General features: G+C 50.4%; 10 protein-coding genes across 10 annotated transcripts; 5 read left to right on the forward strand and 5 right to left on the reverse strand.

The window, feature by feature from the left end:
- Positions 1–210: 210 nt before the first annotated feature.
- BDZ83DRAFT_616536 (heterokaryon incompatibility protein-domain-containing protein) lies at positions 211–2,642 on the forward strand. Its single transcript, XM_060507982.1, has one exon. It carries the CDS (start codon positions 295–297, stop codon positions 2,461–2,463), a length of 2,169 nt encoding a protein of 722 aa, XP_060366451.1. The 5' UTR covers positions 211–294; the 3' UTR covers positions 2,464–2,642.
- Positions 2,643–6,130: 3,488 nt separating this feature from the next.
- On the reverse strand, positions 6,131–9,298 carry BDZ83DRAFT_264601 (uncharacterized protein). Its single transcript, XM_060502018.1, has 5 exons — positions 9,179–9,298; positions 8,467–9,117; positions 7,512–8,399; positions 6,920–7,446; positions 6,131–6,862 (listed from the first exon to the last, which is right to left on the reverse strand). Exons 1-5 carry the CDS (start codon positions 9,205–9,207, stop codon positions 6,588–6,590), a joined length of 2,370 nt encoding a protein of 789 aa, XP_060366452.1. The 5' UTR covers positions 9,208–9,298; the 3' UTR covers positions 6,131–6,587.
- A 557-nt stretch (positions 9,299–9,855) lies between these two features.
- On the reverse strand, positions 9,856–11,388 carry BDZ83DRAFT_264636 (S-adenosyl-L-methionine-dependent methyltransferase). Its single transcript, XM_060502019.1, has 7 exons — positions 11,362–11,388; positions 11,113–11,303; positions 11,015–11,056; positions 10,805–10,959; positions 10,719–10,756; positions 10,531–10,668; positions 9,856–10,481 (listed from the first exon to the last, which is right to left on the reverse strand). Exons 2-7 carry the CDS (start codon positions 11,237–11,239, stop codon positions 9,986–9,988), a joined length of 996 nt encoding a protein of 331 aa, XP_060366453.1. The 5' UTR covers positions 11,240–11,303; positions 11,362–11,388; the 3' UTR covers positions 9,856–9,985.
- An 870-nt stretch (positions 11,389–12,258) lies between these two features.
- On the forward strand, positions 12,259–13,697 carry BDZ83DRAFT_616545 (fungal chitosanase). The gene is made up of 3 exons (XM_060507983.1): positions 12,259–12,864; positions 12,926–13,257; positions 13,309–13,697. Exons 1-3 carry the CDS (start codon positions 12,555–12,557, stop codon positions 13,654–13,656), a joined length of 990 nt encoding a protein of 329 aa, XP_060366454.1. The 5' UTR covers positions 12,259–12,554; the 3' UTR covers positions 13,657–13,697.
- Positions 13,698–13,877: 180 nt separating this feature from the next.
- BDZ83DRAFT_740201 (cytochrome P450) lies at positions 13,878–15,586 on the reverse strand (the record flags this gene model as incomplete). The annotated part of the gene is made up of 6 exons (XM_060513059.1): positions 13,878–14,140; positions 14,201–14,338; positions 14,405–14,602; positions 14,678–15,091; positions 15,157–15,420; positions 15,479–15,586. The coding sequence occupies 6 exons, from the start codon at positions 15,584–15,586 to the stop codon at positions 13,955–13,957; spliced, it is 1,308 nt and encodes a 435-aa protein (XP_060366455.1). The 3' UTR covers positions 13,878–13,954.
- A 1,049-nt stretch (positions 15,587–16,635) lies between these two features.
- On the forward strand, positions 16,636–17,544 carry BDZ83DRAFT_774795 (Alpha/Beta hydrolase protein; the record flags this gene model as incomplete). Its single annotated transcript, XM_060515430.1, has 1 exon — positions 16,636–17,544. Exon 1 carries the CDS (start codon positions 16,699–16,701, stop codon positions 17,542–17,544), a length of 846 nt encoding a protein of 281 aa, XP_060366456.1. The 5' UTR covers positions 16,636–16,698.
- Positions 17,545–17,696: 152 nt separating this feature from the next.
- BDZ83DRAFT_668722 (NAD binding domain of 6-phosphogluconate dehydrogenase-domain-containing protein) lies at positions 17,697–18,940 on the reverse strand. Its single transcript, XM_060511108.1, has 4 exons — positions 18,864–18,940; positions 18,440–18,816; positions 17,854–18,351; positions 17,697–17,800 (listed from the first exon to the last, which is right to left on the reverse strand). The coding sequence occupies exons 1-4, from the start codon at positions 18,886–18,888 to the stop codon at positions 17,750–17,752; spliced, it is 951 nt and encodes a 316-aa protein (XP_060366457.1). The 5' UTR covers positions 18,889–18,940; the 3' UTR covers positions 17,697–17,749.
- A 355-nt stretch (positions 18,941–19,295) lies between these two features.
- On the forward strand, positions 19,296–20,303 carry BDZ83DRAFT_574683 (uncharacterized protein; the record flags this gene model as incomplete). Its single annotated transcript, XM_060504732.1, has 2 exons — positions 19,296–19,569; positions 19,627–20,303. The coding sequence occupies 2 exons, from the start codon at positions 19,296–19,298 to the stop codon at positions 20,301–20,303; spliced, it is 951 nt and encodes a 316-aa protein (XP_060366458.1).
- A 261-nt stretch (positions 20,304–20,564) lies between these two features.
- On the forward strand, positions 20,565–21,655 carry BDZ83DRAFT_740204 (uncharacterized protein; the record flags this gene model as incomplete). Its single annotated transcript, XM_060513060.1, has 4 exons — positions 20,565–20,696; positions 20,748–20,820; positions 20,903–21,327; positions 21,411–21,655. Exons 1-4 carry the CDS (start codon positions 20,585–20,587, stop codon positions 21,653–21,655), a joined length of 855 nt encoding a protein of 284 aa, XP_060366459.1. The 5' UTR covers positions 20,565–20,584.
- Positions 21,656–21,969: 314 nt separating this feature from the next.
- Positions 21,970–23,739, reverse strand: BDZ83DRAFT_574664 (cytochrome P450; the record flags this gene model as incomplete). Its single annotated transcript, XM_060504730.1, has 4 exons — positions 21,970–22,228; positions 22,296–22,439; positions 22,505–23,607; positions 23,665–23,739. The coding sequence occupies 4 exons, from the start codon at positions 23,737–23,739 to the stop codon at positions 21,970–21,972; spliced, it is 1,581 nt and encodes a 526-aa protein (XP_060366460.1).
- Positions 23,740–26,074: the final 2,335 nt, after the last annotated feature.

Below are 26,074 nucleotides of genomic sequence, written 5' to 3' on the forward strand. Positions count from 1 at the left end.
AGATTGATGGGCGATCATCTAAGCCAAAGTCCGTCGAGAGACATGATTGATGTTCTTGCGCGCCTCATCTTGGGTCTGCAGGCTGCTGGTTTCGGTCTCATGGGTCGATTACCCCGCGATGCCGGCATGGCGCTAAATCAGTAGGTCTCAGTTATCGCCAGCTTGAAATGCTCATCAATGTCAGCGTCAGCAGTTTTGAATTCCTCCCTTTTTCCCAATATCCTTCAACCGGTGCTGCCAATTACGCAGGTGTTCACACAAATCTTTTTATCGTGACCACAGGCAACACCAACGATGAGACTTGATCTGGGAGACTCAGCAAGCAATGGCTTCACAGCGGGGCCAGGGTCGTCCTCAAGGGCATGGGATCGCGACGTCAAGCTTCCGCCCGAGGACCCAAGCTTTGGTCTCTGCTCAAGACATCGCGCCATGAATCTCACACAGTCTGATTTCGCAGCCAGGCCTCAAAAGCAGGAGCTGCCGCCCGATTGGCACTTTGGTACTCTATCAGACGTTATCAAACGGAGCGATTACTGTAGGTTCTGCAAGATGATCACCTTATCCGTCTCTACAAAGAACTACAAAGACGACGTCGAGGTTCTAGGCTGTTGGGTTCCTGATGTGACCTTTGAGGGAACCGATAGAAATGGTACAGAGGAGACGACGATGAACACGCTGAGGCTACGGATTGCTCCGGAGATGGTGGGATGGGAGGACGCTTTCGCCCCATTTGATATTGTTCCTCTGGCGAACAAGTCCGAGAACGATATGTTCAAGGGAAGATCCATCGACGAGAGGTCTATTGACGGCGACCTTCTTAAGACATGGTTACGGACTTGCGAAGAGAAACACCACATCGTTTGCTGGCCTAAGGATGAGCACGCCACCGGCCCCATTAAGCCATTCATTCGACTTTTGGATCTCAAGGACAATTGCCTCGTACAGAAGTCTGGTCTCCCTGAATTTGTCGCACTGAGTTACGTCTGGGGTAGAGGGGCAGTGAATTACAAACTCACAACTGATAACATTGACGAACTCTTCAAGCCTGGCGGACTAAGCAACAGTTTCGACAAGCTGCCCAAGACGATTCAAGACTCCATCAAGCTGACTACCCTTCTCGGTCACCGATATCTGTGGGTCGACTCACTCTGCATCATTCAGAAGGGCAACGATGACGACAACAAGGTACAGCTTGCACTCATGGACGCTATTTATAGCAGAGCCTCTTTCACGATTGTCTCCGCCAATGGCGAAGATGCAAACGCTCGACTATCCGGCATCAACGAAGTCGAGAGAAGCAAGAAGCAGCATACTGCTGAGTATTCATCAGACCTCACACTCCTCTCGCTAGTCCCCGACTTCGAGGATGGGGTTCAGCAAATCTACTGGAACACGCGCGGTTGGACGTACCAGGAGCGATTACTCTCACGTAGGCTCGTCTTCTTCACCGAGAACACGGTCTACTTCCAGTGCGGCCAGATGACGTGCAGCGAAGACTTTAACATGCTTCGCGATGATGTCACCCAGAGCGCCTCGCAGCAGAACATCACCTTGTCTCGCGGGGAGGCGCCGCCGACTCTGACACGAAGGCACCAGTATCGACTGGGCATCTCGCCCGAATTCTACTATCGCATGGTCACGGAGTACACGTCGCGAGAGATGAGCCACACAGACGACCGAGTCAACGGGTTCAAAGGTATCTTGAACGTCATCGAAAAACTACCTGAATACGAGGGGGTCTTTGTATGGGGTACTTGGGCGAAAGACTTGCTTGCATTTTCTCTATTGTGGCAGCCGCGACAGGAGCTCAGCAGAGTAGTCAAGTACAAGTCCAATCCGCCACTTATTCTCTATCCGTCATGGTCGTGGGCGGGCTGGACGGGAGCCGTACGCTTTGACGACCTTGACGACTGGAACGGCTTGCCTGTCCTCGAGAGTCCGTTCGATCGAGTTCGTCCTGCAGGCTGGGGCGTCTCGCTTGAGCTGAACAAGGACGGGAAACCAGAGAAGCAAGATTTTCACTTACGGTTACGAACGAGGGTCGGAAAATTTAGGCTCACTCTTCATGACAGGAGCGGAGCCTTGAAGCCGCCCTCGCTGCCGAATGTCAAGGAACCACACCCTATTCGCTTTGGTATCACGCACTCTGCCGCCCCGAGGGACGGAAACGAGGACGAATGGCTTGGGTCTATTCTGATGCCAAAAGGCTACCGGCAGAAGCTGGGAGGGTCCTATGAGTTTGTTGTCCTATCAGATGCGTACGGCTTCTCGGGGGAGGAGCTCTCGAGCCATGCCAGCCAAAAGCCTTGGGAGGCTGTCAACGTGATGTTGATCCACCGTCAAGATATGGATGGAAAAGATCCAAAGGCTGTTCCGGTTGTTCAACGGGCTGGCGTGGGTAGGATGTTGAAGTCTGCATGGGATGAGATCTCAACTGAGTTGGAGGAGATCTTGGTCGAGTGAGAAAGTTCTACATGAGGCACGAGACTTGCTCCCAAGGAACAGGCAAGGGAACTTTCGGCAATCCCCCACATGCTGCGGATGCCCGTTTCGAGGAGCATAATGTTAAGTACGACCTTAGTTGTCACCAGCGCAACAAATGAATGATGTTCAAGGACTATGAGCAAAGGTGGCATCAAAGTGAAAACTTGGATTTGTTAAAATATATACACTGAACGTAATCTGACAGAAGCTTTTTTGCGAGGCAAATTTCCTCCGACCCAGACCATGGCGATGAAAAACTGCAAAACTGTGTGTTCGTAAAGCCGATGCCCAAGCATCCTCGGCATAGTGTTTCCAAAAGAGCTTCGACGATGAACCTCAGCCCTCGTCCGGGCCCGTCTCATCTTCCTATTAGTGACCGTGGCCACCATAGCCACCGCCGTATCCGCCTCCCTTTCCGCCGCCGTAACCGCCACCGCCATATCCTCCACCGCCGTAGCCTCCGCCGCACTTGTATCCACCCTTGCAGTTGCCGTACCCGCCGTTGCCGTATCCACCGCCTCCATAGCCACCACCTCCGTGGCCATAGCCACCTCCACCGTATCCGCCACCGCCGTACCCGCCACCCTTCCCGCCGCCGTATCCTCCGTAGCCACCGCCGCCGCCCTTGTTGTTGAGGATATCAACTCCACCCTCCTTGTTCTTATCTTCACCGGGAAGACCGGCCTCATCTCGCTTGCCGAGGTCATTGTCCTTCTGATCGCTCTTTACCTCGTCGGAGCTCTGGATACCGTGGCCCCCTTTGCCATGACCGTAGCCACCGCCATTGCCGTAGCCGCCTCCGTTACCGTATCCACCACCACCGTAGCCACCACCTCCCTTACCGCCTCCGTAACCACCGCCGTAGCTGCCGTAGTCACCGTAGTCGCAGCCCTCATTTCTGCCACCCCCCTTGCCACGCTTGCATTTGCTGTTATTGTGGTATTGGTCTTGGTTGTTCTGTTTCTTGTCATCGCGTACTTCGAGTTGGGATTCTTCGTTTAACTCATCGCGAGCGACGATGGCTTCGCTTAGGGTCTGAGATTTGCTACGTCAGAGAGGCAACTCTTTGGTAGCGGAAAAGAAGACTTACCGGTATATCAACATTAGGCTGTTGTTATTGCAAGTGAGTCAGTATATTACTTCTGAGACCAAAACAACCCAGTAGGATAAGAGAGCAAGGCATGACGCGGGTCAGATGATGTGTTCAGAAGCTACTTACAGCTACCTCAGGGGAACGCTATCTCAATGTCAGATTTCATTCAAACAAGAAGAAACAAAAGAGCAAAGACTTACTTCAACAATGTCACCTGCCTCGAACCCAGCCTCACCGACTGGCTGGGCTATGGGTGCAGCTACAGCGGCGATAGCATAGAAAGCCATGCCAATGGCGGCGGTTTGGCTGAACGACGGAATATGCATGATTGCAGAGTTGAGAGTTGAAAGAGAAAGTTCCAAGTTGAGTTATTGAAGTGGCGCTTGAGTCAATCCACTAGAGGTAAGGATGTGATGAAGAAGAAGCATTCAAAGTGAGCCGGGAACCACGGCTTCATACTTATACTCGAGATTGATGAGATTACCATCAATGTAAAATAAGAACGATGTTTCCAAGTTAGCTCCTGTCCATAGTCATCCGCGGCTGAGTTGTGCCCAGCTGAAGTCGGCTCCGGGAATAACTTGCACCTTGTGAGTTGCAAATACGGGAACGCGAGATGCGGACGACAACGCGAGGTGCGGTGATAGTCCAGTCAGCCACCGAGTACCAAAAGCAGATCCGTTTTCAAGGCCATCCATGGAAGGAAGCTATGATCTGCAAAGGCTTAAATCACGCAAAGAAAAAGTCTCTGAGTAAGAGATCCGAATATTAAAGTTATCTGCAGGCATAGCCAAGCAGAGCCGCCCACCAACTTCAGCCATCCGATCTAGGGAGGAACGTTCGGGTGTGAGGGGGAGAAAATTCATAATCATTGTCCACGTTTTGCACCCGCTATTAACCTTGGCGTGAGACACCCGCGGAATCAGTTTTCATCCAGATGAACAGTGGTGCAAGAACCGTAGGTAGGATTTGCATCAGTGCTTTTTGACAGCTTGGTTGACAGCGCTTCGTGAAGCAAACTTCCGAGAAACAATCAGGGAGATTTAGTATCCGAAGCTTGTACTGGGCCTTTTATAGAAGCATCCCAGAGGAATAAACACCTCTCACGTTCAAAGCTCTGTGAAAGCTAGCAAAATTTGAAATGCATGAACCGCCCCCTCTATCAAAAGTGAAGCATCCATTCGCTCGAGGCATCTACAAGTAGGCCATGCCCTTCATGATCAACCGCATGCGATCCATATTTCAATGATCCGAAAGCTAAAGCTCATTTTCATGCCGATTAATAAGGTCTAGATGCGGAGTCGGCAGTGCCACTTACTACTAGTACTTAGTACCTACCACCAAGAGAGGCCGAAGCAGGCCAAGTGAGGAGACCAGCTTTTTGCCGCAGCTCCGCCCTCCGGCAGCTTCGTAAGTCGATGATCATATCGGTAGGTCTTAGTCACACCATGAGGTAGGCGGCATAAACGACATGAACTTTCTCAATCAACCGTAGTTGAATGACTCCTCCCAACATACATTATGTTTGATTCCTCGCTGGTTGTTTCATGTTCCGAAGCTCAACTACTAGCCGCGTAAACTGTTTACAGTCTAATTGGGTTGGCTCGGACCTCCGAACTACCCTGCGAAATGCCACCGAGCCCCTCCACACCTATAAACAAAGACAAGAATGGCAAATTTGAGTTGACTTGGCAGACGTCAATACCATGATCTACACTACCCGAAATATTCTTTCTATCCACTGGCAGCTTCGGTTGCCCACGAGTGCTACCAGCAACCCATTTCCACATGAGAGAAGACGCGCGATTCCGCGATAGAGGTCCTTATGGGACGCGCCATTCGAGGCAGCGCAGTAGTGGAAAGAAGCGAAACCGAGCAGCCGATGGCGACAATGAGGGTAAACGAAGACCGCGATCAGTTCAGCCCAGCCGCATTGTGGCTGGCTGACATCCTATAAACTGGGAATTCCCTGTTGCTCATCCTCAATAGCGGAGCTCTCCAGCCCTCGTCCTCGTACAGCATCAGAAATCCACACGAGATCCAGACCTCGATAGTTCAAGTCGAGTTCGTGATCCTTCGGTCATCGCGTTAGGCTGGTGTGGAGTTTGCAGCTTAGGATTTAAGCACAAAAGCACATGAGCACGCCACCGGCGAAAACTTTCGAGGTCCCACCGGACAGAGTTTGTCGGACATTTCATGCGGGACTTCATCTGTTGCGGCATTCGTCTATTCATCAGAAAAGTCTCAATGAGCTGAGTGTCGATGTGTCAGCAGAGCTACTTGAAGCTAGACTCCGCCTTGCAATGCGGCGGGCATAGACATGACTGAACGACCTAGCACGGGCCAGATGCCGAAATTCGCGGGTTGATGATTCACCCAACTTGTCTCTGAGGATGGCCGTTTGAGTTCATCCGATGATATCAATTACACGTCGTCTAAGATGTACGCGCCAGTCGTTATGAGGTGACCTAAGCCAGGATTCCCGATGTATTATCATCAATCCTCTTCAGAGCCCCTGAATCATTGTGGAATCAGTGACACTTTGATAATAAAGGAAGAATTGGGCTCGTCTTGAGGGAGAACTGTGCGTCGGTAGTGGGGTTTACGGAGTCTTGAGTGGCTCTAATCATAATACTATATTAATCGTGCTTCAGTGGAGATCAGAAAATCGGCATCTGTTTATAGACACCATTTGTCTCATTACGTGCTCCGAATTACACTCTATATTAGATTTACAGCTTTTGAATATGAAATAGGGCCGTGACTTCGGGTTGTGTATTCAATGCAAGTTTTCGGTCCCTGGCCTGGACCACAGATCGCCCACGCTGAACTTGATGGTGTAACAGTCAAACACTGATGTGCCTGCGTAGTGTTCATCAAAGCTTGACCTCACATTGTATGGAGTCTAGCTCAGTGAAAACAAGCCTCATTTGGGTTTTAGTCCTGAACTTTGACTTCTCATTCGGGGCTTGTTACTTGATCAGTCAGGGCCCCCAAGCCCCTCACACCATCATCTGTAGACTCGACCTGGACCGGTCTCTGGGAGCTTGACCGTGTTGACTGCCGCTGTAGTGAAGGCACACTTCCCAACACCCCCAGTCATATTGAGAACTCCCCACTGGACAGGTAGTAGATAGCCGCCATCCTGATCTTTCGGCAGGACATGGCAGGCAGCACTTATTGCCAGACTATTGGTCGACACCATGGGCATTGTGCCATCATAGCGCCGCATCCCCATACCGATAATAATGACGACGAGAAGGAGCCCCGCCAGCAATGCTAAGCCTTTAGGTCAGAAACCACAGGCATAGTCGAGGGTAACGATAACGGAGGTGAACTTACTGACAAACACAGCTATAGGACTATAGCCACATGTCGAGAAAGAGTTGACATCATCGTCACTCCCGTCTGGGGATATGGCTCGAATTCGTGCCAAGAAAAGGCTCTGGGACACTAGCCAGTGCATGATTCCCGAGCTAGCATAAAGGGGAATCCCATATCTCAGAGGCAAGGAAATAAAGTAACTTGATCGTTGGATCCCGATTGGCTCAGAAACTCTTAAAGGCTTCCTATTGCCCGGATCCCACATGCGACTGAACTCCCTTTGGACTAAAAATGTGCTGAGCATAGTATTATAGACGATGTATAGGATTGAAAGGACAAGTTGAGGCAAGTTGGCTAGTAGCACATTGGCTATCAACCCTCCTGGATCCGTACGAGGCATGTTAATTACCAAATAGGTGTATGGCGTCAAGGCTCCAAAGCCTAGCTTCCATAACTGTGGTATCTTTACGCCAAAGCCTCGTTGTCTTAGGCTTACGAACGACATTGTCAGAAGTACAGCAGCGATTATGATGACAAGAAGACACCTAAGGGAAATCGGTCAGTGACAAGATAAACTTTAGTAGTAAAATGTAGGAAGTAGTTTTCCTACATGACCAACATAACAGTCCAGCGTCTGAGGCTTGCAGAGGATCGCCACTGCTTTGGGGTCTTTTCAAATTTCCGAGGTGGGGGCGTTTTCCCATCGAATATTGTGGGAGGAGATCTCACAAAACGGTGCCCCAACCTTCGAGTGGTCACAAAGTCGTACTTTGTCGCAAGTCCCATGTCGATAGTTTGCTTACATGGCTCCCGCATGAAAGAAGCGATGGCATCGCCCAAGGTGTATAAGACCTCCTTCGCCTGGTTTTGCTTCTTTGGGTTTTGCCACCTCCTCAACGCCCATATAGAGAGCATGATGGCCGCCTTTATCATGTTCATGATGCAAATAGTGAACATTATTGGAGGCGAGTACTCAAATCGACAGTTTGCGCTGAGCCCTTCTGGCTGCTGGACTATACATCGCGACACCTCGTAGTATGGAGGCCCAAGAAACCATTTGGTCACAGGCTTTGGAGGTGACAAAGCGGCAAAATGACCAGTGCCATTGCCTAGAGCCCACATATTCTTGGACCAGTCGTCTGACCGAGGGACGATGGAAACATACATTAGCAGACTATCCTCTGGTGGACTCTGCGAAGATTCGTTCTTGACTAGAATGATCGCGTTTCCTTGAGGATTGAAATAGTCATCGTACAAGTCGAAACACGCTGATATGTTGCGCTCTTCGTAGATGGATGCATTCCTCTGGATTGCTCGTACTACTTCTTCGTAGTCTAAGTTCGAGGGGTTGACTCGCGTGTCTTCCCAACCGTAGTCGCCGGCTCGATTGTTCTCTGCCGTCTTCAAGCTCCATGAAGCATTGCTTAAAAAGGAATCTTTGACAACGACAACGGTGTAATTGTGAGATGAAAGTGACTGGAACACAGCCGAGTTGTATCTTCACGTTGCAGGTGTGAGCGGATGACTGAACGTCTCGAAAAGCAAGGGGACTGGAGCATTCCTACATCAGATGAATGGGAATAGAGGTCAGCGCCAATAATGCCCACGAGCATCGCCTCCACATGCTGAGATATTTCAGGTTTCGGAGGCTAGGAATGCCAATGTCTAGCCATTTGTGCTTCGCGTGAGCAGCATTCACGTTCTCGCGTGTTGGCGCAGCCTGCAGTTGCATGCAATAATTTGAGGCCGATAGCATGCCTGTTCCCAACAGGTTGATGAGCAGATGCAACCACTGGTCGAGCCTCTTCACGGTTGAGCAGTCGCCCTCGTATATCAACCCAACACCATTTCGACTTCCGTAACTTTTTACAGCAAAAATGGTCACACCGAGATTCGTCATCAGGATGAAGCCGATAATCCCAATCTGGACCATGAGAGCGCGGCTTCTTCGTGAAAACCATATGCGCCAACTACTATTTTCGTCGCTTTTTATCTGGGGAAACCATCCTGATAGGATGGTTTTGTCGGCAAATTGCTTGGCTTGAAAACTCTCGGCTCTTTGCTCCGGGACTACTGAGATTGTATCGCGGCGGTCGACGTCATCTGCGGTCTCGTTCTGAGCTGTTTCAGGCGATGTCGCGTGCGCCGTAGATGACTTGATTGGTGTTTCTCTTTGATCGTCGAGCACAACGGCTGGTTGCGCAATTGGTGCGATTCTGCGACAGATTAGTTTCGCTGAAGATACGATAATCAGTAGGAAATGCGATGATTGCGCACCGTTCTGAACCTGGATCTGATTCAGCCATACTTGTTGATTTGAAGGGATTCTCATCCCTTTCGTACTGTTTCGAGATTTACATGACAGCAGGATCGATAAGATGTTGAAGGGAAAAGAGGGACAGAAGCAGACCAGGGGGCGAGAGCAGGACATAAGGCTCTCGTCGAATTTGGATCAGGCTCCATCTTTAGACATCATGCTCTCAGCTGCCAAATTCAGCTGCAAGGTCATGGGTCGTGTCTTACCTATACCGCGCTTCGAGGCCTGCATGTGCAGCTTCACTCCATTGGCTGGGCTGTTGGCCCGTGGATCTCGATATGTCGCCGGAGAGTGATTGGTAGCCTGATTACGAATCTGTGTCGTGATGATTCAAGAGCCGGGTGCAGCAACGATTGGCCTTATCACAGTCCACCCCATTAGTACATTGAAGATAGAGTCAAATTACATGTATCCTTCCCACCAAATGTTTACTTCAACATTAACAATACTGAAGCTCCGATTATTTGAAACTCGTTCCACGCAGCGATCATCATTCACGACGCCATGAGGTATCACTTATCCGCCAGAGAGACGGAGAAGAACCAAGGACTATAAGGTCTGCGATAATACGGTATTTCGACTTTTCCCCCAATATTATAGAAACATCCGGTTGCTTATTAGCCTTCATTGCTTCGCTCAAGTATCGTGATCCTCCGTATCTGCTAGAAGTTTGGTACCAACTGCGACTAAGGCTTCGTCCTGTGGCCTCTTCGCGTGTATCACCCACCTAGCCGTGGTCAGAATTGGGGATATATACTGAGATCAGATCAAACGCATCTCAGGATTTCAGGAATCAAACCATCGACCGAAAGAGAACTGAAAGAATGTGAAAAGTTGACGTACATAGGCGTGTAATGATGGATGCTCCTGTCTTTGAGATCCTTCCGCACCTGAGCAAGCAAGGCTTGGACCTCTGCATTGCTCCAGTCAAGCGCCCTGGTCAATGCTGCCATAGTCCAGGCTTCGAGGCCCTGAGAAGAATTCTCGAGAGCCCATTCACCGAGCTCTTTGTAATGCGGATCTTTTGCCCATGGACCAACTGGCCACTTGAAAGGCACCATTGTCACATCAACGAAACCAGCTTCTTTCAGTATGGGAATAAGGCTGGGAACGTTTACAAATGGACGGCCGAGAATTTTGAAGCATTCATCGAGCTTGTCCGCCCACTGCCAAGCAGCGTGATCTGCTGTCAAAGTCCCATCGTCCAACTGGGTGCGTGCATGGCCTTCAAATAATTCAATGTAGCCACCAGGGGTAAGGCCACTATGCTAAATTAGATCATGGTGAAGCCCAAATTGGATCAGTAACTTACGAGTAAGCTTGTTTGAAGAACCCGAGCCAGTCTGAGATACTCGATGTCATCCCTCGAATGTGGATATAATCAAATGGGCGGCTGAATGTCCATGGCTGCTCAATGTCGTCAACCTCAAACTTCAGGTTCGGTGGGACACTGAACCACGTTAGTGAACGTAAATAAGCCAGACAACCATAGAAGCTTACAATTGAGTCTGCACGGGGGATAGATCAACACCTAAAACCTGCGAATGAATCAGCTTTTAATTCTCTGGTTTCGCGAATTCACCTACCTCGGCTTCGGGGTGCTCATCGGCAAATTCTATTGCCCAGAGACCAGTGCCTGTTCCGATGTCCAAGACGCGCTTAACTACCGAGCCTTCTTTGTTGGGGGGAGCGAGTCCCAGCTTGTAATTCAAAGTCAACAGGTAGAGGTTATGTTGTAGGTCTAAGAAAGTGATGTTAGCAAGGGAGCCGTAATGCCTGGCTAACAAACCACATACCAAGTCTGTCATTCTCTCTTTCGTCGTTGGGGAAGAGATATTCTTTATACTGTTAGACACCGGATTGTCAACACAAAAGGGACCTGGGGGCAACTCACTCCCGTCCTTGTACTTATGATAAGATCTCCCGTTTTCTAAGCGATGTTGAAGGATTGAGCTCGACAAGCTCGTGCTTGAAGATGCCACACTCTGAAGCATGTCAGGAGCTGGGACCAAGTAGCACATGGGGACACGTTAGCTTGGGTCGCTTGCTCACTGTCGCTCTGTCTGAGGCATCATCTTCTGTCAACTATGCGGAGGTGTTAGTACATCTTGAGAGACAACATGAGTCTTTTGACATTTCTCACATTGTTATTCTCTGCATCGGCCTCCAGAAAAGGGCCATGATTAGGTGAGCTAGAGTCACCGGTTGGCTCAGGATTGTCGGCAGATGCTGGGATTAGTGCAGCGGCAGATTTCTCGTCTTCAGAGGCTTTCTGGATGTCAGTCATGATGGATATAGGTGGAACGCTCTGTAACCTTAAGGGAACAATATTTCTGGAGGCAACAAGGACGGCTCTCTCTCATTTATGTTTGTAGGTAACACGCGCAACTTACCCCTCTTCTTGGCCAAACATAATAATGCAGGCCTGTGGCATCTTGCCAGGGATCAATTTGCGTGTTGATATGTGATGTTGGTTGCAACAAGCATGAGATATGGTCCAACAGCATCTGGGGGTAATATGCACTGGGCAGCGGCAAAGTGCACCAACACAGGTTGAATTCCGAAGAGACGTGGCTGCACTGAGGTGGATCATATGCGTAAATCATCTGTTTAGCCAGTCACTCGCATACAATCAGGACGGACTGATTGCGTTCATGAAGTAGACGTACGAAGCAGAGCGACAGAGGTAAGGAGTCCTGCAAGATCCATAGATCGTAGATCGAATGATGCGTCTTCTCTCTCCTCAAAATTTCTTACCCTTCTATTGACTCAAATAATGTGGCATTCTATGTCTGCATACGAACTCAAACTGTTTCACCACCGAGAATGAGTCAGGGATAGTTGACCTGATTTGTCGTGTCGGCATTTCACTTATTGGCAGTTCATCATACGACGAGTTGCTGAAAAACTCTGTTGGTGAGCTTCCTCTCATCGACGACACTAGACCATTTGAGGCATTGGGGCACCTTAATTTTAGGCTTAAATAAACGCTGGATTTCTCCACCGCCAGCGCTCCGATTAAGTCTGGCCCGGAATGTACAATGACAGAAAGCCATCTGGAGCGGGCCGGATTTTAGGTCTCAGTCACATTGCGCCTCAATTCCATGGGTGGCTGAACGCCTGTTTCACACAGACCAGACATGCCTGAGAACCATGAATCCTTCAATTTTCAACTGAGTGTTGATGCCTAGCTGTCGTGGCTGTCAATCGCGCGTCATCCCATCATTGCTTCTCTCAGCCCCGGTCAAGACGCTTGAGACTTGGCCAAGAGCCCCGGCGTGCTCGTGTTCATTTGAGAGCGTCTAACATGAGGGCTGTGCACAACTAGTGCTTTGTATGGCGCTGCAGGACTCCGTGGATCACGTGGAGACCAAAGCGCGACTCATACTCATCGCTCACGATTCCCTGCCCCCGAGCATCCCGTCTCACCTCATCCATTTTTCTTCAGACTCATCGACGGCCATCGTTACAGTCATCATGGTCTCATTAGGCGGCGTCTTCCTTCTTTTCATGTTTCTAGCGACACAAGCGTTGACACGCGATATTCCGAGCAATGTGAAAGACTTCTATGAGTTCGTCCGCGGGCGGAACAAGTGCCATCACACGTTAGCAAGCGGGTTTCACAGCAGTGAGGGTGACAGCGGAGGTACGTGCTTCATTCTCTCAACGGCAAGGGCTCAGAAAAACTCACAAAATTCATTCATCAGATTTTAGCTACTGCGGAGATTACCTAGATGACTACAAAATCATATATCTCCAAGGAAAAAATGGTGAGCTGGCCAACATGGACGTGGACTGCGATGGCGAGCAAGCCGGAGGCGACGGACGATGCGGCAGCTCCACCGACACTCAATCTGAGACGACATTCCGCGACCAACTGAGGAGTTATGGAACTGGGCGACGAGATCTGAACGCCTCGGTACACACCTATGTTGTTTTCGGGAATGAAGGCACTAAAAGCGGCTGGCCTACATTCAATCCAGAAAAGCATGGCGTCAAACCACTCAGCGTAATGGCTGTCGTGTGCAATAATAAATTGGTGAGTCTACCTTCTGTCGTCTCAGATCTTGTTCTCACCCATCTTGTGTAGCTGTATGGAGTTTGGGGAGATACGAATGGTGACGATGGGCCTCAAGCCATGGTAGGTGAGGCATCCATATCACTAGCCACTGCGTGCTATGGCAATAGTATCAACGGCAACTCAGGACACGATGACAATGATGTGCTATATATTGCCTTCACGGGTGATGAAGCTGTTCCTGGAGGAAGCGGGGCGAATTGGATGGCACCAAATGCCGAGAACTTTCAAAGCAGCATTTCAGATCTTGGGAACAAGCTCATTGAGCGGGTTGGGAGTGGGGTGAATGGCAGGCCCTTCGGAGATCAATGGGTGATCTTTTCTACGGTTTTCTTCGGAATTAGCCTACTCCTATTTTAGTAATACTCAAAAGATGAACCGGAAACCTAAGTTCTCCTCTCATGCACATTAAAGACATTCCGGCATGGTTGGCGGTGCGAGTTGGTATTCGGACGGTTGGGAAGATACATGTAGACAGTGACTTGCCTGATGTTCAACTCCTCTCCAGACCAAAGCATTTGCACATGAAGGATTATTTTGAGTGGGAGCTGTATGTAAGGTTAAAATATTGTTTTCAATTTGCTGCAAATCTGAGCCCTATGTGGATATTTGTCCTCTTTGCCAATGAACAGCATCTCGCAAGAACTCAACTACCACACTAGGTACTTCTCGGTGAAACTCTGCATAACATGTCGACCTGTTTAACCAGCCAGTAGTTCTCATGCCGGATTCTTTCCGGCTCCACGGGGGTGAAGTCAAAGGTCTTGACCAAGATGGGCACAAGCTTGTTGATTTCCAGCAAGCTGATGTTTTTCCCAATGCAGGTACGAGAGCCTACCCCAAACTGAGGCAGAGATGACCAGTCAAAAATTATCCAGGGAAATTCGACCAGAATTTGACTCACAGGTATCCAATTCGATTCCATTAGAGAAATGAGTTCTTTGTCCTGACTGAACCACCTATCAGGGCGGTATTCATCGGCATCAGCACCGAAAACATCTTTATTCCGATGCAAGACCCAGGTATTCACGCCTACAACGCACTTCAATTACTTTAGTCAATCAAATCTGCCCACATGGCCCATAAAGGCTGTATTAGTGGGACTTACACCCTCGTTGAAGTCTCTACCAAGAAGATTCACGCCACCTTTGGGGACAACACGGGCTAGCGGAAGACCTGTTGCTGGATGCAGTCTGAGTGACTCTTTGATGCAAGCCTGGAGAAAGCTCATAGCCTGAGCATCTTTGAAAGGGATGAACTCAGGGTTGTCTAGCTCTGCGAATTTGGCGTCGATATATTCGCGAAGCTGTGATCATTATTAGAAAGGTCATCTGAGCCAGGCGAAGCGCGAAACTTCGCTCATGAGGAGTCAGTTACGTACCCTCTGAAGCACTGTGGGGTGGGACGCAAGGTCATAGATAACAGCGCATAGTGATATCGAAGTTGTATCAGAGCCAGCTCCAATATTGGTCATACATGTCGTAAATACGGCGCTTTCTGGGAACTTTCCGGGCTTTTCGTGGTGCAGACGGAAGAGTTTAGACATGAAGTCTTGCCTGTCTGGGCTCCCTTTTTCCATGTCAAACCGGGCTTTGCCCTTTTTCAGCTGCTCGGCGGTAAAGTTGACCCCGTTCATCAGCTGTCCTGGTGAGAGTTTGGACAGTATCCAATCGAGAGTTCCATGTAGCTCGTGTTCTATTCCCACCATAGCGCAGTATTTTAGGTAAACGTGTTGACTAGCGAAAATCCCAAGTCGATCGCTTCCTGTATCAAGGCAGCCAAATCTTTGTCCAAGCTATATGGGATGGGTGAGAATGTGTGCCAGGACCGCAGATGAGACTAGTCTACGGAGAGACTTACCGTGATTTGACTGACGACATCGAATGCATAACATTGCATCCAAAACTGAAGGTCGATGGGTTTTTGAGTCTGACTCAAGTCTCCAAGTTGCTTCACAAAGACTCTCAAACAGTCTTCGACATCGGACTCCATTGCTCTAAGGGAGGTGACAGAGTAGAGGTTTGCCACGAGACGCCGATTTGCGGCATGGCGTGCACCATCTCGATCCGTGAAGAGATCTTGCCAAGGAAGGCCGACTGGACTTGAGGCTTCGTACCATGCGGACTGAGAAGTGGCTAATGTAGGTAAGGCAACTTCACTCCAGGGGCTCGATGATGCGTACCTTGAGGAAGCCCTTTCCAATACCATATATCGTCTTGATTACGGCCGGGTTGTTGATACTATATTGCTTCGGAGCAATACGCACTATAGCGCCTGTACGGTGAATCATCTTGTAAGCGAGAGGTTCCCATAGTTTCACACGGGAAGAAAGACAGCGTACCGTATTTCTCATGGAGTTGAATGTTGCGATGATGAAAGTTCCCGTCTCTCACATGTCGAAAGTACCAGAGTCTTGAGAGGCGAGCCTCGAATGGACCAGGCAACTTCCGAAGAGACGAGAAGGTCTCTGTGATAACATCTACTGAGGCCCAAATGAGGACGACAAGGAAGAGGAGGACAACATAGAACCATGGTGTGAGAGTGAGAGTCGAGTAATTTTGATTCATTGTGATTTGCGAATGCCTGATCCGCGTTCCGAACAGCTTGATGTAGGAAAAGAGACGATGAAGATGCAGTCGCGTAATGGCTGTCCAAAGTTGCTCTCAAGGTTACATGTGATGTGAAAACTGCTGTTCTTGGTTGGAAAATGCTCGAATGGGCAACAACAAAGACACTGGTGCTAGAGCTTTTAGTAGCGGGCTCAGTAAGTCTTTGGCTGACGGAGTCAGTACATTTGAAAATCTACAGATGACCAAGGTTATATACTGAACAACTTACCTGAAGAGCTTTCGGAGGAGAGCTCAACAAATTGTAGCATCAACTCTTGCTGGATCAAGGTCCACGATGATCTCTTTCGCAAGCAACTGCAGACATGTAAATTTATGTGGTCTTCGCACCCCACAAGCCATTCACTAGTATACACTCAGGCTGGCCATGCACTTGAAAGTGACTTGACTCATTTTGTTTATGCTTGACCTCTAAGTTCCGCATCCGGAGTTCGTATCGCACCCGTTAGCGAGGCCATGCTGCCGAGCTTCGACCAAGCTCCCCAAAACCTTACCCCGCAAGATTCCAACATCGCAACGCTAGGAGAACATTAGATCTGCCCGTTACCCCACATGGTATTACTACTACGCATACGGGGCATGCCATGTGGCTCAGCCGTCGCGGGAAGATACAAGGGCTGTGAATATCAGTTGCTTTTGGGATACCTTACTGACTCCTATCTGCTCATGGCAGTCACTCTCTTGGTCTTTGTCCCTTTTGTACATGGGTCAACGTGCTTCAGAGCCGTGCCACAACCCGACTCCTTTTGAAACTCATTCTTAGTCCTCAACCATCATGGACGCTGGCAACCGGAAAGTTATTCGTCACTCAAATGGACAGTCAACCGCATACATTCTCGACTCTTTTGTCGACCCTTGGAAACCAGCTGAGACTATACTACTTCAACATGGCTTCGGGCGAACCTCGGATCACTTCTATCATTGGGTTCCGGCCCTTGCCAGAAAGTACAATGTCTTGCGTCGTGATCTCCGGGGCCACGGCTGCTCGAGCTACCCGGGCCCCGATGACGACGATGTCTACCAATACAATACTGCCACGATTCTAGGTGAGATCAAGGACACCTTGGATCAACTGAAGATTGATAAGGTTCACTTTATCGGGGAGTCAACGAGCGGTATGCTCGCAGAAATATTCGCCGCAACATACCCAGAACGCGTCAGCTCCATCATTGTGTGTTCATCGCCAACCCATCTGCCGGCCTCAGCGCAGCAGTTCCTTGCTTTCGGTTTGGAATCTTGGCCTCAAGCATGCCGCCAACTTGGATCAAGAGGTTGGGCAGAACGGCTTCTTGGTGCGAGCGGCACTGTGGCGAGTAGTGATCCCGACTACCTCGCATGGTGGAAGGACAAGGTTGCTGTCAGTGACGGAGAGGGGCTTGCAGGATATGCCGAATTCTTGAGTCAGCTGGATGCTCAGCCATATCTGGGAGACATCAAAGCTCCTATGTTGATTTTGTCGCCTACAAACAGTGCTCTTGTGAGCGTTGAATCCATGAAAAAGCTGACTGCGGAGGTTGCCTTATCGAAGCTAGCAGTCATCGAGTCTCAAGGGCATGAAATTTACGCTGAGGCTGCAGAGGATTGTATTGCAAAGATTAGGGACTTTCTACGAGAACTTTAGATTTGAGAATGCTAGCCTTTCGATTTTCAAAGAGCTTGGTAAATACACCTATTTCTCAACTTCTAACGAATGCTCCAACATGAGGGTTTTGATTCCCGAGTTCAGGCTGCGAAAGCTACATTCCACCAGAGATAACATTGGCTAAACGTGTATGTTTACTATATGTGCTTTAGCATTTACTGCTCATTTGTATTCACGATCTAACTCAAGTCTTCGAGTCTGTGACATAAAGGTAGACCGAAGAGCCATCACGATCCTCGAACGAATGTTAGTTGACTCGCTTCTGGGGAATCCGCCACTTTTACTTACAATACAGCGGGGGTCCTTTGAGGCTTTCTCAAATACTCCATAGGCCGCTTCTGCCATCGTCGGCTGGATATTCTCCTGTTTGGCAGCATCGATGCCCAGAGATAGATCCTTGAGAAACATCTGAGTCTTGAATCCCAGCCTCCAATTATTACTACTAGGGGCATGTGGGATGACGCCAGGGACTGGGCAGACATTATCTCCCATGAAAGTTTGACCCGTAGAGCTGTGGATAATTTTCTGAAGCATCTTTGGGTCCACCCCAGACTTTACCCCGATTGCCATAGCTTCAGATATCAGAAGTAGAACGGAGCAGGAGATGTAGTTGTTGCTGATCTTAGCAGCAAGTCCTGAACCAACATCGCCGCACCAGAAGAGCTTTTCGGGGTCGCCCATCATTGAAACCACCTGACGCAGTCGTTGGGATAAGGGATCTTCGTTGTCTTCAGGACGTCCGATCATGAATGATAGGGTCGCCTTTTCCGCTGCTGGTACGCCTCCCTGGAATACGTTGGAGTCAGACAGCGTTGTTGCATCGATGGGTCAAAGGTACTTTATGGAGCCACACATGTTGGGAAGGAAGACTCACGGAAACGGGGGCATCAGCATATTCACCTTGAGAAGCCTTTCTTATCTGATCTGCCACGTGCCGTGCGGTGAGAGTATCGATGGTACTACACTCAATCAACAGTCTTTGTGGGTTTTTGGGAGCGGAAATGATGCCATCTTCAGCGTCGAGATAGACCTTCGATACTTCTGGTGCCCCGGGTACCATGGAAACCACCACGTCTGCTGTGGCAGCTACTTCGCGTGGATTTGCAGCGACTTCCACCTGTCCAAAGCTTGCAAATTGCCCGACAAATTTCTCACAGGCTGATTTGTTGACGTCAAAAACATAAACGGTAGATTGACGCTTTAGATTTCGACGGATCGATGCAGCCATGGGATAGCCGATGGCACCGAGTCCTATGGGGGTCAGTGGTCATTCCGCGGTGGTTAAGGCTGAGCATCACCTATGAAGCCAATGCTGAAGTCCATCTTTCCGGTGTTGCAGAGATCTGTTGTATCTACAGTCTGTAGGAATGGTCGTATTACTCACAAGACATGAATGATTAAGGGCATTAGGATTCGGGCATGCAATCACAGATGTCAGCAATTGAATAGTCCCCCGCACCGCACCTCTGACAGGCAGTTCACAGTTGCCGTCGGCCGAATCAACCCAACCGTCGTGTCCCCCACATCACCCCGCATCCGCCTAAAGGACAGTGACCATTCAACTGTACCTACCTACACAACGGCAGCGACATGAAAACGTCTGTACGGTAAGAGCCCATATTCATAGCGGCTACAGATGCTCAGAAGCATCGGAGGTCAAAGCCGCCTTCTTTCTCGCTTGACACGCACATTCAGCAGCTACAAACTTTCTAATCACCTACTGAACCGCCATGGCCAAGAATGGCGAAAAACTGAAGATTGGAGTCATCGGACCGGCTGGTTTCGGTGGCTCCTACTTAGTTGTCGAACTCATCAACCGCGGCCATCGTGTTGTCGGACTGTCTCGCAACCCACAAAGGTTGGGTACTCATGATCTCTACGAGTCGCGGCCTATCAACCTTGAAACGTCAACTGAAGGAGAGTTGGCTATGGCCATCAGCGATCTTGCGGTTGTGGTGTGCGAATATGGGCCTCATACAGCAGGTCACGAGGCCTTGCAATACAGTGAGTTGCTTAAAACTGGCTTGTATCAATGGACTGCCTGACCAGGTAATATGACAGTGCCATTCATCGAGATGATCAGAAAAATCATTCTTGCCGTGAAACGCGCCAAAACAGGATACTTCGTGATGGTCGGTGGAACTGGCAGCTTGCATGTGCCTCATGAAGACAGCGTGTGCGTGGCGGACAGCAAGGACTTTTTCTTGGCTTACCGCCGTGGGATCGCGGACAGCCATGCTCATGTCACATACATGGAAGAGAGACTTGGGCCGATAGGAAGGGCCTTGAGAGTATACCGCGACGCTCGTCTTCTCCTCAAAGAGGGCAAAGGAAGCACTGAGGAGAAAGAGGCAGCGCATGAAACGATAAATGCCTACGAAGCTCAGCTGAAAGCACAACAAGACGCATCGAGCAGCTTCATCAAAGCTGCGCGAGCTAGTCTCATGTTTTTCGAAGGCAATACATCCTTCGACTGGACGTATGTTTCCCCGAGCGCACTATATCGTCCCGGCAGGCGTACAGGCAGATACGAGATCACTATAAGCAATTTGCCGCTGAGAGATGGCCCTAATGGCGACAGTCCTCTGGATGGGAAATTGCTGGGGATTTCAGCAGCGGATCTTGCCATAGCCATCTCCGACGAAGTCGAGTCACGAAAGCACAAGCAGCAGCATTGGACGGCTACCGGGGACTTGTCAGACGACACCCCCGCTCCATCGTATTTGACATTGAATTGAATAGAATCACATTTTCCTTGCATGAAACATACTGTACCAATACGCCCAGTGATATGTGAATCCGGAGATCCCATGTGCCTATCCATGTAGCTATTTTGCTGTGTTCGGGGCTCGACCGCTATACCCCGAGTTGGAGACAGCCCACACCGATGTGGAGTACGCCGAAATTCAGGCATGTTAGTGAGCCGTATCTGTGTAATAACAAAGGCAGCCCCAGCCGCTATGGTTTCCCCAAAGACCTGGTTGATCTAGACTTCTACGGCAAATGTGAGAACACAAAAATGTCTGCCTACACTGTCAGCGATTCGGAGTTTCAAAATTTGGAAGGCAAAGTCATCTTGGTCACTGGAGGTGCAGCCGGCATTGGAAGAGCCATTGTCGACCTCGCCCATCGTAAGCAACACGATATAAGCTCTTAACGCTATGCTGACCGTTCCGTCATAGGGCATGGGGCGAAAGTAGCATTCTGCGATGTTGACGAGACTCGAGGAAAGCAAGTTCAGAAAGAGCTCGGCAAGTAAGTCGCATCATTCCCTACGGTCTTCTCAGGAAGGCCCCCATTAAGGGGACGACTTTGGCTCATGTTCAATGGTCAACAGCGTCTTCTTCAAAAAGTGTGACATTTCGGACTGGAACGACCTTGTCAACTTCTTCCAAGATGTTCATTCAGAGCTTGGTCCCATTGACGCCGTCATTTCGAATGCAGCAATCAACAGAATCGAGACTCTTGACGAGCCGAACTCTGGAGCAGACTGGTATCTCCAAAAGCCAGATGTTTCGGTTCTCAATGTCAACATGGCTGGCACTTGGTACGTGACCAAATGTGCCATCGGTTTCTTTCGCAAAAATCCGGAAACGAAATCTCAGCTGGTTCTATTCGGGTCCGCTGCTAGCTTCTTCGATACCCCGCCCTGCTACACCTACTGTGCCAGTAAGGCGGCTGTTCTGGGTCTCATGCGCGCCATGAGGACTCAGTTGCCGAAGATGAACATTACTGTCAACATGATCGCACCTTGGATGACAGGTGAGTGCGTTCCAACCTCTGCACGAGGACTGCTTGACCAGTTCATGCCAGTTCATGCACGTAATCAAGGCTAAACCTTGTAGATACGGAGATGGTCACAGATCATATCAGAAGTATCTGGAAGGAGTTACCTGCAAATACGCCAAAGGACGTTGCCACGGCAAGCCTGCTACCTGCTATGCGACCTGATATAAATGGGAAGTCTTTCTTCATTCACGGCGGGAACATTAGTGACCTGGAGGACAAGCTTGACGAGACTCAACCTTTATGGTTAGGGACCGACCTCGATAAGCAGATGAGAGAAGGGCAGCGTAGACTCATTCCTTAGTTAGATTACGAAGTGAGAGCAAGAACACGGCTATGCGCGATTCATGGTATTCCCTGGATCTTGTGTTGGCTGAACCGAATCTATGTCTACTCTACGAATAGAGAATTGTAAAAGAAAAATGTACCCTTCAATGATGCAGTTTCTCGAGGGCTACATGTGTATTTCTAGTCGATGTACTAGCAAATGAACCGGTGTATAGTGCAACTACTCCAGACTAAAGAACCCGATTTCCTAATAGGGAGACACCGATATTCACAACGCTTTTGATATCTAAGCAGTTCGCCAGACTCTTGTACGAATAAAATCATCAATGATCAATGACATTCTTCAAAGTTCTTCTTCCTCAATGCGCTATACTCCCTACGAATGATCTCTTCATGTGCGACAGAGCGACATGAAATGGAACATTCGAAAGGCTCAGGGACACTTAAAAAACCTGGCATCATTCGAGTTGTGGGGACATTCATCTCTCCGTTTGGATCTTCTTTTCGCCCAATGTTGAATGCCCACAAGATGCGGGAAACAGCAATAAAGAGCGACTTCTCAGCTAGATGGACTCCAGGACATGCACGTCTGTCAGGATGTCAGCCATCTATGCCCTCTTCTCATGGCATCCAATGTCGGCATGGAAAATACGTACCGGCCAGCACCATAGGAGAAGTGGTCGCGCTCATAGGGATCCTGCGAGTTCATGTACTCCGCTGCAGAGAGTGGACTGTCGAGAAATCGAGATGGATCATATGCATCGGCGTTTTGGTAGCGACTTGGATCACGCTGGATAGCCCTGCAATTGACGCCACGGGTAAGCCAATGATGTTAGGAATGTGACACTTGCATCTAAGTACTCACCACCAATTCAGGACGACTACAGAGTCCTTCGGAATGAAGTGTCCTTCGTACCAGTCGTCCTCGGTGGAAGCGTGATACATCCCAAATTTGTTGACTGGGCGCCATCGTAAGGTTTCTTTAATCATGGCCCGAACGTAAGGAAGATCTTTCTCATCTTCCCATGTGGGCATTCGGTCGCCTCCGACAATGCGATCAATCTCTTCTTGGCCCTTCTGCATTGCTCCGGGGAAAAGAGCCATGGCGAGGATCCAGTTGTTGATAGTTGTAGCTGTTGTTTCCGAACCAGCCTCAACCAGACCACCGCAGGTATAAGCCGCGAGCAGGTCGTCGATACCATTCTTCTTGGGGTCACCGAGGTAGAAGTCCTTGCAGAAGCAGTCCTTTGCAGTACCTTCATCCGTGGTCTTCTTCAATGCCTCCCAAAGCTCAAGCCAAATCTTGCTGTCGTGAGCAAAAGCTTTCTTGCCCCAGGTGCGCCAGTTTCCCAAGAGAAACTCGGGAAGATTAGCGAGACCGGGTAAACTCTCGACGGCGAAGGCGCCAGGAGCCATCATGATGGAAAGATTCTCCAAAACGCTGAAGATCTTGGAAATAATCGGGTCTTGGAAGGAGGGAACGCGATACCCATAGGTAGCTAGCATAATGACCGATGTGGAGTAGCGTCGGTTGATGGTGTAAAACTCGTCGGGCTGATCTAGTAGATCATGAAGCACCACCTTTGACTCTAGGTCTTGAGATGGCATGTATCTCTTTGAAGCATTCAAGTTGAGAAGTGCGTGGCTGTGCTTTCTCAGGTTCCTCCAGTCTTGCCCGTATGCCATGAACAGTTGCCGGGACTTCCCACTTGCAACATCCTGCGCCAGCGGGAGATGCGGTCGAGAGGAGTATATTGCCGACTTCTTGTCCATGAGATCTTTGACAGTTTTTGGTGATGAAAGCCAGATGTAGTCGGTCGCCCCGACTTTCGTGTAGAAGATATCGCCATAGGTGCGATGCCATTCACGGACTTTCTGGCGCACAAGTTCTGAGTCTGCGAGGTCGTAGAGGTTTCCAATGATAGGGAGCCCTCGAGGACCGGGTGGTAATTTCTTCCTTCGTGGATCCTGTCAAAGAGACTCTTGATCAGCATGTTTAAGCTCCATGGAGAAACATGTACTCACTGTCAACTGATTTGGAACATAGCGAAGATAACAACAAAGCAGAACCAGAACTACTGTCAGGCCAATACCCCCCATATTAATTGAGCCTTCTTTTGGGAGAATAGGCACATTCGGTAAATGAATCTTGACGAATTTCATCCTGTAGAAGGGAATCTTAGCTGTGAAAGTTGCCTTGATGGATACTTAGTTCGATGTGGAGAATCGACGACTGATGAACAATTCCATCCATGGAATCTTTGAATAGCACTAGCCGGTCTCAAGAGAACTTAGCTAGGCTTTGAATCACACAAGACCGCCTGTCAACTTCCCTCTCGCCTAATTTTTCTTGGCATCTGCTGTTAGTGAATGAGTGAGCCTACCACCAAATTACTAACAGCCGAAAACTCTTCACCTCCCCTTGCCGGAGCCCGCATCCGCGATGGCCTCACAGCCGCCGTCGGGCACCGGACTGATGTCGGCCGACCAAGCCGACCCCGAACCAGGCTCCGGGACACCTCCGGAGCCGAACCCCACCTCAAGAGCTAAGCGACGCCGCGACGCCGAGGCACAGCCGACCCGGCCCAGCCTAACGGGAAGCCAGCTTGATGCCACCACCGACGCCCCTACCTCGGCCGAGGGGCCCGCAGCCTCTACCGCATCTGCTCCGAGCGGATCTGCCACAGGGTCCGTCTTGACAGCCCTTGCAGAAGAAGCTAGACAGTACGAGGCACGGAAAGACGTCTTTCTGACCATTGCACGGTCCGTCGACAGCGTTGTCGCCAGCTTTGACGGTTCTAGAAAGCAGATCGCGAAAGAAGCCACTGCCTATGTCATTCAAACCCTCAAGAGACTGATCAATCACGAGACAAGCCCAATAGCGGCCCGGAGTTGGGCGGCTGTCGTCGCACCGATGGCGGGCAACACCACTGCGGCGACCCGGAGCGGCCAGAGCTGCCAGAGCTCTGCCCGCCCGAAGGCCACACTCCCCGCCGAGGATCAGCCGCAGGCGCAGCCGAAGGAGGACCTCCGCATCTTTGCCCGCGTCCCGGAAGAAAGCTTAGCGGCCGCTCGGAAGATCGCACCGTTCGCCGTACGACAGATCGTCTGTAAGGCCGTTGGCCTGGGGCTAGCGGACCTTCCCCACGTCTACCATATCAGCACAGGTTACTCTCTGAAGCCGCGAAACAAGCAAATACAGGAAAGACTACTTACAAGTAAGGCAAAGCTGGCGGAATGCCTCGGCGCCCACCAAGTCGAGACGCCTATCAAGTGGCACACATACGTTGTGCCGCGATGCCCAACAAAACTACACAGCATTGGCGGGACGTCCTGGACCCAGCCACACTCGTTGAAGATGAGGTCTTCGCACAGACAGGACAGAAGCCTGTCCTTGCTCGACCGTCCCGCCTTGGGCCCAACCCAGTCACGAACGAAATATCTTGGCTCATATCATTCACATCAGAGGTCACGCCCTTCAGGCTCTTCAACCAAAGCGGCAGATCTCTGCCCATCAAAAAACGAAGGACGCTCATCCGACATGACCCGGCTGCCAGGGCTACCACGCCAACCGGTTCTGCGGACGACGACCGACTTGCAGCAACTGCGGAAGACCTTCCGACTCACACGAAACGGGACCTTGCATGGCCAGGCCCAGTGTCCCAACTGCTGCGGCCCCTTCCAAGCCGGCCACACAGACTGCCCAGCGAGGCCCTCGGTCGTAAACGGCGTCGTCTCCCTTCCCGGTCGAAAGGAGCGGGCTCGGATCCGGAAGGCCGGCCAGAAAGCATCGGACACTCTGTACAAGGCTACTCGATCCGACAGTAGCCAGGAGGCGGCAGGCGTCCCTACCTCCACCAGCCAGAACCAGCAACCCGGCGCCAAGCGCGCGCGCACGAGAACGCCCTCCGCAAGCTCGATCGTTTGCCTCGGTGACGGAAGCACTGACAGCAGCAGCATGGATGAAGACGAGGCGGACGAAGGCGAAGGCGAAGACTCCCCGACAACACCTCCATCGACCGTCCCGTGCTACCCATGCCAAGCAGGAGCCAACGGGCAGCACAGAAGCCAAACTACAACGTCGCGAATGCCTACACCCACCTCGAACTCGACTCGGAGACGTAAGCCGAGAGCGGCGACCCCACGGATGCTACGCGTTGCGCAGGGCAACGTCGGAAAGATCTCCCCGGCGCACACGGCTTTCCTGCAGCTCTGCTGGGAGGCTCAGATAGATGTGGTCCTCGTCCAGGAACCCTGGACGGGCTGGAAGGACGGAAACGTGCAACTGAACACGCACCCGGGTTTCGACTCTTTCGTCCCGGTCGACTTCTGGACAGCGAAGGAACCAGACCAAGAGTATTGACCTACACACGCAAAGGGATAGGGATGACGGTGGAGCAGCAGAGGCCTGTCCACACGAGAGACGTACTGTGGC

Source organism: Colletotrichum acutatum (assembly GCF_030867785.1).
Source record: "Colletotrichum acutatum strain CBS 112980 chromosome Unknown BDZ83scaffold_33, whole genome shotgun sequence".
Lineage (NCBI taxonomy): Eukaryota > Fungi > Ascomycota > Sordariomycetes > Glomerellales > Glomerellaceae > Colletotrichum > Colletotrichum acutatum.

Coding starts and splice junctions, on each gene's coding strand:
- BDZ83DRAFT_616536 (XM_060507982.1), top strand. CDS start 295: ATGAGACTTGATCTGGGAGACTCAGCAAGCAATGGCTTCACAGCGGGG.
- BDZ83DRAFT_264601 (XM_060502018.1), bottom strand. CDS start 9,207: ATGGCTGAATCAGATCCAGGTTCAGAACG. Junction 9,118..9,178: donor TCAGATCCAGGTTCAGAACG/GTGCGCAATCAT, acceptor AATCTGTCGCAG/AATCGCACCAATTGCGCAAC. Junction 6,863..6,919: donor TCCTATAGCTGTGTTTGTCA/GTAAGTTCACCT, acceptor TCTGACCTAAAG/GCTTAGCATTGCTGGCGGGG.
- BDZ83DRAFT_264636 (XM_060502019.1), bottom strand. CDS start 11,239: ATGTGCTACTTGGTCCCAGCTCCTGACATGCTTCAGAGTGTGGCATCT. Junction 11,057..11,112: donor TCATAAGTACAAGGACGGGA/GTGAGTTGCCCC, acceptor AACAGTATAAAG/AATATCTCTTCCCCAACGAC. Junction 10,482..10,530: donor TTCTTCAAACAAGCTTACTC/GTAAGTTACTGA, acceptor AATTTAGCATAG/TGGCCTTACCCCTGGTGGCT.
- BDZ83DRAFT_616545 (XM_060507983.1), top strand. CDS start 12,555: ATGGCGCTGCAGGACTCCGTGGATCACGTGGAGACCAAAGCGCGACTC. Junction 12,865..12,925: donor CAGTGAGGGTGACAGCGGAG/GTACGTGCTTCA, acceptor TTCATTCATCAG/ATTTTAGCTACTGCGGAGAT. Junction 13,258..13,308: donor TCGTGTGCAATAATAAATTG/GTGAGTCTACCT, acceptor CATCTTGTGTAG/CTGTATGGAGTTTGGGGAGA.
- BDZ83DRAFT_668722 (XM_060511108.1), bottom strand. CDS start 18,888: ATGGACTTCAGCATTGGCTTCATAG. Junction 18,352..18,439: donor ATGCTGATGCCCCCGTTTCC/GTGAGTCTTCCT, acceptor AACGTATTCCAG/GGAGGCGTACCAGCAGCGGA. Junction 17,801..17,853: donor CAAAGGACCCCCGCTGTATT/GTAAGTAAAAGT, acceptor CATTCGTTCGAG/GATCGTGATGGCTCTTCGGT.